At 32.3% G+C, this 13,250-nt stretch overlaps 1 protein-coding gene across 1 annotated transcript; it reads left to right on the forward strand.

Annotated features, from left to right (window-relative positions):
- The first annotated feature begins 1,399 nt into the window (after positions 1-1,399).
- On the forward strand, positions 1,400-6,096 carry LOC8278575 (gibberellin 3-beta-dioxygenase 1). The gene is made up of 2 exons (XM_002515513.3): positions 1,400-2,361; positions 5,281-6,096. Exons 1-2 carry the CDS (start codon positions 1,889-1,891, stop codon positions 5,870-5,872), a joined length of 1,065 nt encoding a protein of 354 aa, XP_002515559.2. The 5' UTR covers positions 1,400-1,888; the 3' UTR covers positions 5,873-6,096.
- The last annotated feature ends 7,154 nt before the right edge of the window (positions 6,097-13,250 follow it).

The raw sequence follows: 13,250 nt of genomic DNA on the forward strand, positions 1-13,250 counted from the left end.
ATTAATTTATTAGTATGATATTTTTTTGAATAATCATTCATTAATTAGAAAACTAATAATTATCTACTTAGAAAATTAATCATTATATAATTAGAAACTAATTTATTATTAATATGTTATTTTTTATGATTATAATGAGTATTTAATTAAGAATGTAATTTAATAATTAATAAATTAATAGAAAAACCATAAAAATTACATAAAAACTTCGAATTTTATGTGTCAAAAATAGTACACATATCAAAACAAAAATTCTACGTATCAAAAATTAAGCACACATATCAGAAAAATCTATTAGTTAATATAATACTAAAATATAATTAGTATGATATCTTTTAGAATAATCATCATGTAATTAGAAAACTAATTATTGTCTACTTAGAAAATTAATTTATTATTAATATATTAATTTTTAGAATCAAAATTAATATTTAATTAAAAATATTACTTATTAATCAATTACACATAAACTTGAATCCTATGTGTTAAAAATAATACACATGTCAAGATAAAAATCTTACGTGTCAAAAATTAATCACACATATTAAAAAAGTTTATTAATTAATATAATATTAAAAAGTAATTAGTAATAATATTTTTTAAAATAATTATTATTTACTTAAGAAAATAATCACTATCTAACTAGAAAACTAATTTATTATTAATATATTTTTTTAAGATTAGTGTTTAATTAGGAATTGAACTTATTAATCAATAAATTAATAGAAAAAATTATAAAATTATACATAAGTTTTACTCTTATATGTCAAAAATAGTACACATATCAAAATAAAAATTCTACGTATCAAAAATTAAGCACACATGTCAAAAAAATTTAAGTTTCAGAAATTAATATATACTAGTCGTTTACTTGTGTCTTGGACGACCATCATTATTATTTTGATTATAAAATCAAGTTTATAGATTTAATTTAATAAATTCTTAATACATAATATTAATTCATAATACTTTAAAAAATAATAGCGAACTAACTATTTTTAAATGTTTTTAATTTTTTTTTAAATTTATTAGTGAAATAATATAAAATTATTTTTAAAATATTTAATTACTAATTCTGATATTATGTAATTATTAATATAATTGATATTGCTATTTCTTTAGAATTAGAAATTATTATGTAATTAAAAATTAATTTAAAAGTGAATATAATATTTAAAAATATCATTTTCTATAATTAAAATTATTATTTAATTAGACCAATAATTTATTAATTAATATAATTTTAAAATATATATAGTATAATATTTTTTAAAATAATCATTATTTAATTATTATTATCTTAAAAATTATTTTATTATTAATATATTACTTTTTAAAATTAGAATGATTATTTCATTAGGAATGTAACTTATTAACCAATAAATTAATAAAAAAATAAACATAAAGTTATACAGAAATTTGAATCCTATGTATTAAAAATAATATATATGCCAAAATAAAAATTTTACATGTTAAAAATTAAATACAAGTGTCAAGAAAATTTTAAATTTCAGAAATTAATATATATAGATATATAGATAACGCAACATGCAAATAAAAATTGAATATTAATTTTTTTTTTTAAAAAAAGAGAAAAGGGAAAGGACGAAAGAAAAAACAAAAAGGAAGAATACAAAAGGAAACAAAATCTCATTGCCTTCATTAATCGTACAAATGTTGCATGTAGTCTAAGACCTTTTGCTATAGACAAAAGAGTCAACAAGCCAATTCATCATTAGACAAGCATCAAATACGCCCCACTCTCTCACCAACTCCGGATACAGACCATACTAATAGTACTCAAGCAGAACACCACCACCCTATAAATTACAGAGCTTTCTCTCGTTGGATCCTCAATTAAACCAACCTTTCATGCTTATCGCTCACCATGAATTCCATCAAAGAAAGTAACCCTACTCTACTTCTTCCTAATAATATCGTTCCTCTGGACTTCACTTCTATTCTCACCCTACCAGACTCTCATGCATGGACTACTCCTCCATCTCTAGACCCATTGACAAGCCAAGATGACTCCATTATTCCAGTCATAGACCTTAACAGCCCAAATGCACTTATTCTCATAAAAGAAGCAAGTGAAAATTGGGGGATGTTTCAGGTCACTAACCATGACATTCCCATTCATCTCTTTCACCATATCGAAGGCCAAACACGATGTTTGTTTGGATTGCCTTCTAGCCAGAAACTCCTCGCCGCCCGATCACCTGGCGGGTTAACTGGGTATGGCCGGGCTCGTATCTCCGACTTCTTTAAAAGGGAAATGTGGTATGAAGGTTTCACCATTATGGGTTCTCCAGCAGAGCATGCTAGCCAACTTTGGCCAAATCAAGACACCTCTTTCTGGTACGTGCTTATTGGCTAATGTATTGTTTTATTTTCATTTCATCAAAACGTGGCAGAATGCATATGAAAATTAACCATTGTAAATGGTAACTAATTCTTCACAGTATTATATAATTAATCTTTTATCTAAAAATAACGTAATACGCTAAATTCATCGAAAACCCCTTGACGATGAGGAAGGGTCGTTACCGTTATTATCTATAAAAATAATCTCGAGCTGAGGTGGAAAGAAGTTGCTTAAGTCGTGTAAGGAAGGTACACGTGAATTACATTTGCATGCACCGTGCACTTGTCTATCATGTAGACACAAATGGTGGTCCAGACCCGGAGATCCGACCCGGATCCAAACCCAATTTATTTCATTATAATGGGTCCTTAAGGTTCTGGAATGATTTACATCAATAATCATATATGTCATATCTAATATTATAATTATAATTTTAAATTTATATGCAGCTGATGATTGTATGTATCTTATTTGTTTCATCAGTTCAATTTCTAAAGTTGTTAGATTATACAACAGTTATTTGGATAGTAATTTTCCCCTTTTCTTTTTCTGGATAGATTTAAATAAGTTATATATAATATATATCAGAAATTTGGAGTCTTCATCTTATTTAGTATCTGTATCTTTTCACATAAGACATTTTCCCTCTTTTCTCTCTTAATTGTCCTTTTAAAATGTCATTCCTCTTCTGAGGAACTAAGGAAAAAAAATAGATTTTTCGTCATCCAGTCAAACTAAATAAAGTATTTTTGATTGTAAATAAAAAAAATAAAAATCCAACCATTGGATCAGTTCTTTTTGTCATTTGGGAACAAAACATCACACCTGAATAAAAATTCCTTGAAATTATTTGTTGAAAAAGATAAACACCAAAAATGATTTTGGATTAATCTATTTTGTTCCCATAAAATTGGATTAAAAAGAAAGAAAATGAAAAGAAAAAGAGAAGACAGTGGAGGAATATAATTAATTATTTAGTGATACATGTAATTATCTATTAATTGTAATCTTTATATTAGTCAATTTCTTAATCATCCAATTAATTAATACACAAGTAGATGAATAATAAATAATCATACATATATAATTATGTAATTGATTTTGTTTGTGAATACTTGATTTTGAATCATACCTGCAGCGAAAAACTTATTATTTATATCATTAACTGCCTGCTTGCGGTGTACCCAGCAGTTCTTGTTTATTGGTATTCTTTGGTTAAGAAAACTGTTGCTTAATCAATGAAAGCATAGATCTGTATTCATGTACAACTTTTCCTTTGCTTCTTGTTTTACTCAAGTTCATCTCTTGAATTGGATTCTTAAGTCACTATTTCTTAAATCAATAGTATATAATTCATTTACAATTTTCCAGCTCCTTCAAGAAAATCGTACGCACCGATAACTCTCAAGTAGTATATATAAAATTAGGACCAGTTTATGGGATTGTATATTTGTCCTTTACCCAAATGTACATAAATTGCTTTACCATGCTTTTCCTTGTCCTGGCAAATTCACAGACCAGTGAATGTACAAAACGACATGGTCCGCCTCCATTTAGAGACACTTAATTAAGCTGTGAATTTTTGTACCCATTTCTACAGGATGCATTACCCTCCAAAATTTCATTTTACTTGCCTGCCCAGGTATTATGTATATAGTCATAAACTTCATAGGGAAACTTTTGGAAGTTAAATGAAAAGTGAATGTGTGTACGATGTTAGTGTTCCTATTCTAGCACCCCTGTTAGCGGAACTAGAGAGGTCTACTACCAACGTATTCCTTAATATATTTGGTTTAATTGTTAGAAACATCCTTTACTTCTTATTCAATCTATCATGTATTTTTAAGGTTTTTAATTTCAATATTATACTTTTATATTTATTTTAATTTTAATTTTTTATGGATTTATTAATTAAATTTATTGAAGTGGCGTAAAGTCTAGCGACAAAAAAAGAGAATGATTGAATTAGTAATTTCATTACTAAAATATTATCGTTTAAGTAAATATGATTAATAAAATTTTAAAATGAAAAATAATAATTAATTTTATATGCTTAAACTATAATATTTTAGTAACGAGATGAGTCGACAATTTTAGTGGTGACTCAACTATTTTTTATTATTGGAGTTCACACCACGTTAGAAAATTTGACAGATAATTTTATTGAAAGCTAAAATTGAGATTAATATTAAAATATGATGCTAAAATCTAAAAATTACGTACTAAATTTAATAACAAATGTAAAGTATGTAATTCCTTTTAGCAATCAAGACTAATATATTTACATATTAATATAATTTTTCAAATTTAATTTTTTGGGTGCGCAACTGTTTTAGCAGTGAAATCAAGGTATAATATTTAGGATAAGTCTTGTTTAGTTGTTGTATATGTCCCCACCTATATGTTAAGTCAATAGATGATTGACACATATTTATTAGTATTAAATAATAGAATATGTGTTAATCATCTAATTTAAAAATATAAAATACTTATACAAACGTGTCACTACTCTCCTAGTTATGATGTATACACCAAGTCTAGATAATAATATCTATAATATTTATATACACGCGAATTTTCCCAAGTCTCTAACACTTTTCCATAAAAAATTCTTGGAAACTTTTCAAAAGTGCCTTAAAATTAATAAAAAAAAACATCATTTTTACTTTGTTACTATTTTTTCAAAAAATACTATTTCTTAATTTCTTTAAATGTATGGTATGATTATTTTTTGGTTATTCTTAAACTGTTTTACTAAAAAATAAAAAATCAATCAAAAACATAAATTTAAAAAAATTTAAAAAATTAATACTTTTAATATTTTAACACAGTAAAAATAAAACTGTAAATTTGATAAAAAAAATATAAGTATTTCTCATATTTTTCCTTAAATTCTTTTATTCTGCTTGTAGCGATGCAGTGAAAGCATACCAAAAGGAAATGAAGGGACTAAGTGAGAGGATAATTGGGCTTATGTTTAAGTCATTGGGCTTGATTGAAGAAGATGTTAAGTTTCTTGGACTCAAAGACGAATCCCAATATCCTCAAGGCGCGCTTCAACTAAACTCATACCCAAAGTGTCCTGACCCAGACAGAGCCATGGGCTTGGCTCCTCATACAGATTCGTCTCTGATTACTGTGCTACACCAAGATGGCGTCAGTGGCCTCCAAGTCTTTAAAGATGGTATTGGATGGATGCCAGTGTGCCCGGTGGACGGTGCACTTGTGGTCAACATTGGTGATTTGATGCACATAATCTCTAACGGAAGGTTCAGATGTGCACAACATCAGGCGGTTGTGAATAAGACACATCACCGTATATCAGTTGCATATTTCTATGGTCCGCCAGGGGATGTGAAGATATCACCTTTGATGCAGCTGGTAGACTTTGATCATCCAGTCCTATATCGTCCTGTGACATGGAAAGAGTACCTTGATGCCAAGACAATATATTTTGACAAGGCATTAGATTTTATTAAAAGTGATGAATCTATGTGCCAGTAACAGTAGTTAACAGGATATGACATAGCTCTCTCTCTCTCTAATTAGCTTTTTATATTGTCAAGTCAAAAATTTGAAACTACAGACTAATTAGGTTATGTGGTTTAGTTTAATTATATATTCTTCTTTGATTAAATATCTTGGGTGTCCAGTAGTTCTATATATATATGTTCTTTTTACCAATCTGTATATGGGATGGAATGGAATAAAATTAGTTTAAGGATCAACTCCACTTGAAGTGGTTAGGAGTTTGGACTCCAATAGAAGTAGAATCTAGAATAAACCAAACATAACTAGGAGTAACCTTGCATTTGCAAAAACAATATCAGGGTTATGGAACCTTTTACATGCTCTGGAATCTTTTCAGCGGCTTTATGATTCCTTATAAGGTATTTACGTGATTTCTCCTTTGCTTTACAATCAAGAGTTTGGCTGCATCAGAATGCATCTTATTTCCTCATTCTCATTGTTTGCCAAGTTGGTCAGTCAGGAATAAATGTGCATGTTTGATTATGCCATTGGCTTTACATCATACCATATTTAATCCGCGTAGTTCAAGGACAAGTTATCTAACATGTGTTATACACCAATGTCTTACAACCTGTCTTGTCTTTCACCTCTTTGATAGAAATGCGACGTTTAACTTAAAACTTGTACCAAGTCCTTGAGCTGGCTACCATTTTTTTCCTGTCATGCGTAACATTGTCCATAGGGTAAATGTATATAGTTTCTAGCGCTCAGCATAGATCTCGGTGATTCCTGTTTCAACCAAATAATCGTACCGAAAAATACTAGAATCGAAATAATTACAATTTTTTATAACTGAATTGAACCGATCCGAATTTTTTTCTATTACGTTATGGTACTAGTTCTTTTAGTAAAAACCGTACTATAACCGTACCATAACCGATCTGTCTTGTACTGATTCGGTCCAAACCGTAGAACCAAATTTTTTTATATATTTATTAATAATTATTTATATTATATAAATAATACCTATTAAAAATAACTATAATATTATAAAATACTTTATACTTTATAAAAAATATTATTTTATATTTATCATTTTATATAATTCAAACAATTATTATTGAAATAAGGAAAAAAAACTACATATTAAAAATAACTATAATATTATAATGTACTTTATCCTCTATAAAAAAATATAAATTATATATTAATATATCATATAGTATACTTGTCACGACCTCACCCGATGGCCCGTGACCGGCACTAAGGAATGGGTAGGCATAAGGCCACCGAATCCCGTAGTAAGCCTGACACTCACAACTCAAACAAAACTCATCTCAACTTTTACTATTATTAACGCCATAAATTACAGTAACATTAAATTTTACACAATTAAATCACGCTAAGAACTAGGCGAGACCCGGGAAACTCGGAAAATTTACAACTGATACATCTACTATTACTACTGCGGAGAATCTAAGATTTTTACAATTTGACATACCAAATCAAACACCACCCGATGATGAAGAAGTCGGATTACTGAGTAAGAATTAATAAATGGAGACTGTCAGTCTCGAGAGTGAGCTAAAATCATATATCTAAAACAGTCTCAAACATCTCAATATCACATTCATTTAATTTTTAAAATAATTAATAAATCACGCAAACCATGCGTGTCATGTTAAAACATATGTATCATGCCATGCTTGAACAAAATTTATTTCACACGCAACGGGACGGAGTACTTCAGTAGAACCCTAAACCCAAATCAACATCTCGATCAATTTCAAAACTTACGTCTTGATTAAGCTCACCTCTAATTTTCAACTCTCTCATTCCAACAGGTCTGGCGCCCAGAGAGCAAGCTTGATCAGGGACCTTACCTCCAGCCTGGTCACTTATATCTCAACTCTCTCATTCCAACAGGACTGGCGTCCAGAGAGCAAAGCTCGATCAGGGACCTTACCTCCAGCCTGGTCACTTATATCTCAACTCTCTCATTCCAACAGGACTGGCGCCCAGAGAGCAAAGCTCGATCAGGGACCTTACCCCCACCCTGGTCACTTATATCTCAACTCTCTCATTCCAACAGGACTGGTGCCCAGAGAGCAAAGCTCGATCAGGGACCTTACCTCCAGCCTGGTCACTTATATCTCAACTCTCTCATTCCAACAGGACTGGCGCCTAGAGACCAAAGCTCGATTAGGGACCTTACCTCCAGCCTGGTCACTTATATGTCAACTCTCTCATTCCAACAGGACTGGCGCCCAGAGAGCAAAGCTCGATCAGGAACCTTACCTCTAGCCTGGACACTTGATTTCCAACTAAGCCGGTGCCCAGAGAGCAAGCTCGATCAGGGACCTTAACTCCGGCAATCAACTGAACTCAGCCCAGAGAGCAATGCTCGATCAGGGCAAACAAATCCATAATAACCTTATTACTTGTCTCTAATCATTACCAGTGCGCACGCAGTCCTGATGTAACCCATCAGGTGGCCTGTTTTACTAAAGCCTCATCCCGAGTCATCATGCAATATTAAAATTGGTGATAAAGGGAGAACATATTTAAATAGTAATTAAAAAGCATCATGCATATAATAGTAATTAAATGAATAATTAGAATTGCAAATGAACAATTACAGTAGCAAATCAAATTTTATGCATGACACGTGCATAAACGATATATGACTTTAACTCACTGGTTTGATGACCTCCTAACTCTGCTCCGGTGTCTCAGTTGGAGCGAGCCGAACAGACAGATCATCTAATCACGGAAAACAATTTATTAAAGCGCTGAAACAATCGATCATTAATCTTAGGTCTAGACTCCTAGGACTGACTGTCTACGAATCTCGACTCGGGAGAATTCTGCCGAAAATTCGGCAGAACCTCCCCTACAACACGGACATTACCCCCCATAAAAAAAATGGGTCCAAGACCTGCCAGAAAAATACTACAAATATCCAACAATTCAAAACAACAGGAGTCGGGTCCCCAGACTTCACATTTTCCCGACTCCGCTACACAATACAAAGCACCAGGCACGCAAACTGACAGATAATTATTTTTGACTCACAAATATCACCAAATACTCAATATAAACCATTAGACACACAATTAAACCAAGAATTCCAAAATTATGGGCCAGAGAAAAATTATCGAGACGCTTGATCGCTCGGTCGACTAGCCTCCAGCCGCCGGAATCCGATCAACGATCCGAACACATCATCAGACTCACAACAACGCGCTGATGACGATCCCTGCTTCCGATTTTCCAATCTGACACCCGATCGTCCGGAGATATTTACGAACGATCTCGACCGTCGATTCGCAAACGAAGTCTGATCGCCACGAAACCGTTGCCAATACGAAGCTTGAGCTGAGAAGAGTCAGGATACGTTCTTCGATCGTCCATAGCTCGTCGGAGCTCGCCGGAAATGCCCAAGAACCTCGACTGCCTCCATTTTGTCTCTCCACCGTGAACCTCTGTTTTCGGCCACCATTGTCGACACCACCGCCGCCAAAATAAAGCCAAGGCTGAGAGGAGTCGATCGCCACAAGATCAGCCACCGCCAAACACACGACGGCAGGAAGTCTCTCACGGCTTCCTCCTCTTGCCGCTGCCGGTCACTGGCCTGCATGCCAAGACTCCACGCCCCCGACGGACGGCCCCGACGCCGCAGCTCCTTCCTCCGCGCGCTCCTTTCTCTCCCCCGACATCTCTCTTCCTTTTTCTTCTTCTTTCCCGATTCCATTCCTTTCAATACCGACATTTGACCCCTGAACTTTTTTTATCACAATTTGGTCCCTCAACTTTCTTAATTACTTACAATCTCATCCTGCAGGATTTCAATTTAACCCTTAAACTTTCTTTTAGCCTTTCAATTAAGCCCCTAACTATTTAATTTGGGCCAAATCAGAATTATTGAAAATACACAATTACAAAAATACTCCTGGCCGACATATTTATTTACAAAAATACAAAACTCACAAATTTCTATTAGAACCCCATAAAAATAAAATTATACTTCTAATCCTTATTCCAGACTAAATTTCCAATTTAGTCTTAACACACAACTAAATTAAATAAAAAAAATTTACTAATTATTTTCCAACTTAAATTTTAATACCACTAGCTAATTAATATACCAATTTCCCCAAAAAAAATTTATAAAAACATCCTTTACAATTTCTTCCAAAATTTTCCAATATATACAATTCTATTTATACATATACATATACATTGGGGAAAAATTAGAATAACCAAAAATATATTCTACCCTTCAAATAATTTACTTGAATAATTTCTTAAAATTTTAAACTAATTGAGTATAGAAAAATAATTTATTTAATTGACTAATATTAAAATTTTCATTAAATCATTTCAAATTAAACCAAATAAAAGTGAAGCTAAAATTAACTTAAATAAAAACTCATTATTAAATATATAAAAATTCTGGGTATTACAATACTGATACTAATATACATACTCTAATACTAAATTTATAATTTACTATCTACTAACTTAACCCTAATACCTTTTCTTACCACATACTACAAGCCTACACCTAACAATTTGAACACACCGTCTTCCTTTTTAGAACACACCTCGCACCTCCCATTTTGAAAGATAAAATATCTAAGGTAAATTTCTGGACAGAAAATCAAAAAGAAGAAGGAAGAAATTCGTTCGCGTAGTTGTCTTCCTCTTTAGAACACACCGCCGCACCTCTCAATTTTCAATTCAGAAAGACAAGGCAAATTTCTAGAGAGAAAATCAAAAGGAAAAAGGAAGAAATTGGCTCGCCTAGACGTCTTCCTCTTTAGCGCCACGCATAATTGGCTCGCAGAAAGGCAGAAGCAAGAATTGGTTCACTTAGACGTATTCCTCTTTAGCGCTCTCTCTTCCCATAACTGTGCTGTTGTTGCTCAATCCCGAGTATTTTTCTTTTCTTTTTTATTTTTTTATTTTTGATGGGTAGATTATTGGCTGCAACTGTGAAAAATATTTTATTTTAATGATTGTCATCTGCAAAATATTTTTATGCTAGCAATAACATATATTTTAATGGTTTGTATTTGAACATTGAATAAATTATTATAGTTGCAAGTGACTGAATTACAAAACAAGTTGTTCAAGAATGTGATTGCAATTCTAATTCAGATTTTCATGCTACTTTCTTTAGATTTGTAATCATATTTTCTCTAAATATATTTGATTAAAGATGAGATTGAAGTTGTGTTTTTAAAATTTTTTAAAATCGAAAATAGCACCAAACTAAACTATATTTAACCATAAAAATTGCTATAATACGATGTGTATCCTTTTATGTTTGGTACGATACCGGTACCTTTAATTTAAAAATAATTGAGATTTGGTATGGTACTGGTGATTATAGATAACCGAATTGGACCGATCCGTACTCAGCTTAATTTATTTCTAATGCACCAATACCATCCGATTTCACTCTATAGCCTCTCTTCTTCTCCTATAGTGAACAGATAATACAACTTTTGCCTGAGTCGCATATGACAGGAATTGTCCATACAAGGAGTGCGTCATTGCTTATTATGTTTGACCATTTTTCTTTTTCTTTTTTTCTGAAAAAATTATTCACAAACAGAGGAGATGGTATTATTAGGCAAATCCTATAGCTTGGACTCTATATGGCCTTTTGACTTCACAATATGGTGATGATGATATGCTCACGAGGGTGTCAGATAGGAATGGCTTGATACCTATAAAGCAAGTACTAAGGGAAGTTTTTGGATTTAGGCATGATTTCTTGGGTGCCATGGTTGTCGGCTTCTCTGAGTTTTTCGCAGTCATTTTTGTTTTTGCGATAAAAGCTTTCAATTTTCCAGAGAAGATGAAAGGGTGGCTTTTTGAGTTATTAAATAAACTTGTGTTCCAAAAGCATTCCATGCTATCGTCAAGTGGGCTAATTACTCTTGGAAAATGCATGCATTAAATTTGTAACCCTAATGAGTGAATCATTTTGTTTGATATTGGAAGTGAAGATAAACAGTTAGTCAGAAATTCTTTTTAACGTTTGTATAATTTTATAGGAATTATAACTATAAATTGTATAGTTGTCTGAATTGAATTCGGTTGGCTTATTAAGAATGAAGGATTAGTCATTCAGAATACATGCAAATGCATTTGTTCAAGCTTTTTCTTTTCATAGTTCTCTTCTTCTACCATTTTCATTCTTTTTGAACAGTTGTAGTCTTTCTTTCACTGTGCATGGCTTCCATGTTAGCGGCTCAAGTTTGATAGCGGCAGCAGTATGGAATTGATGTTGATTCTTCCTGGGTCTTGGTGGTGGCAGAGTCTTACAGTAGCCATCAAATTCTCAAACAGATATCACTGCAAATTGATTGGACCTTTTGAAACTTTAGTAGGATCATCGTGTCCTAGGCATAAGCTAACTTAGCATTCTGTGCCACAATCCCACCCTTGCTTTTCTATCTATTTTCTTCAATTTCATAACGCGATTGTGCAGATGAATCGCTGGCTCACTTTCTCTTCTGGACTTCTATTTAATGGTTAGGTTATTTATTTCACCACTCGCCTTTCATATGTCAGATTAGACTCTTATTTAACATATATACCGAGAGAGAGAGAGAGTGAAAGATACTAATTAATTTTAATCTTTTTGGTATCTTTCTATACTTTTGGTCTTTAAACCACTCCATTTTCTATTTATCAAGAAGGCAAAAAGATTCTTGATTACTTCCTCCGAAAATAAAGTTTTGATCTGCATGATATGGGTCCGTAGACAAAAAAAAAAAAAGAAAAAAAAGGACATGGATATATGAATTATGTGTTGGGTTGTTTCGTGTATTCCGCAAATTTAGGAATAAAGAGACTTGTTCTCTCTAGTTTAATGGGTCAATTCTGTTTGCATTTTTCTAGCTTAGTAGTTGAGCTAGTGGAGTCGAGTCCTTAGTTTTCTCTGTTTCAGTTATTTTGCTTCAGTGCATGTACTCTATAAAGGCATTGGAAAGGTATGAATAGGGTAGATCATTTCAGTGCAGTTTTATTATTTATCTGAGCCCACAGTAACAATTGGTATCAGAGCAAAACACGAATCAAAGTGATCAAAGAGAGAAAAGAGAAAGAAGATGAGTGAGGACAAGAAGCTTACCAAAATCCCTCACTTTGATGGTCATTACGATCATTGGAGTGAATTGATGGAGAACCTCTTGCGAGCCAAGGGATTGTGGAGTCTAGTAGAAGAAGGTTTCACCGAGCCGGCAGCGGGAATCGAGACAACTGCAGCGCAGCAAAAGAGTCTTGAGGAGCTCAAGATGAAGGATCATCAAGTCAAGCACTACCTGTTCCAAGCAATTGATCGAGTTGTGTTTGAGCAGATCTTGGATCGCAAAACATCCAAGATCATTTGGGA

The sequence above is a fragment of the Ricinus communis genome, chromosome 3 (assembly GCF_019578655.1).
Source record: "Ricinus communis isolate WT05 ecotype wild-type chromosome 3, ASM1957865v1, whole genome shotgun sequence".
NCBI lineage: Eukaryota > Viridiplantae > Streptophyta > Magnoliopsida > Malpighiales > Euphorbiaceae > Ricinus > Ricinus communis.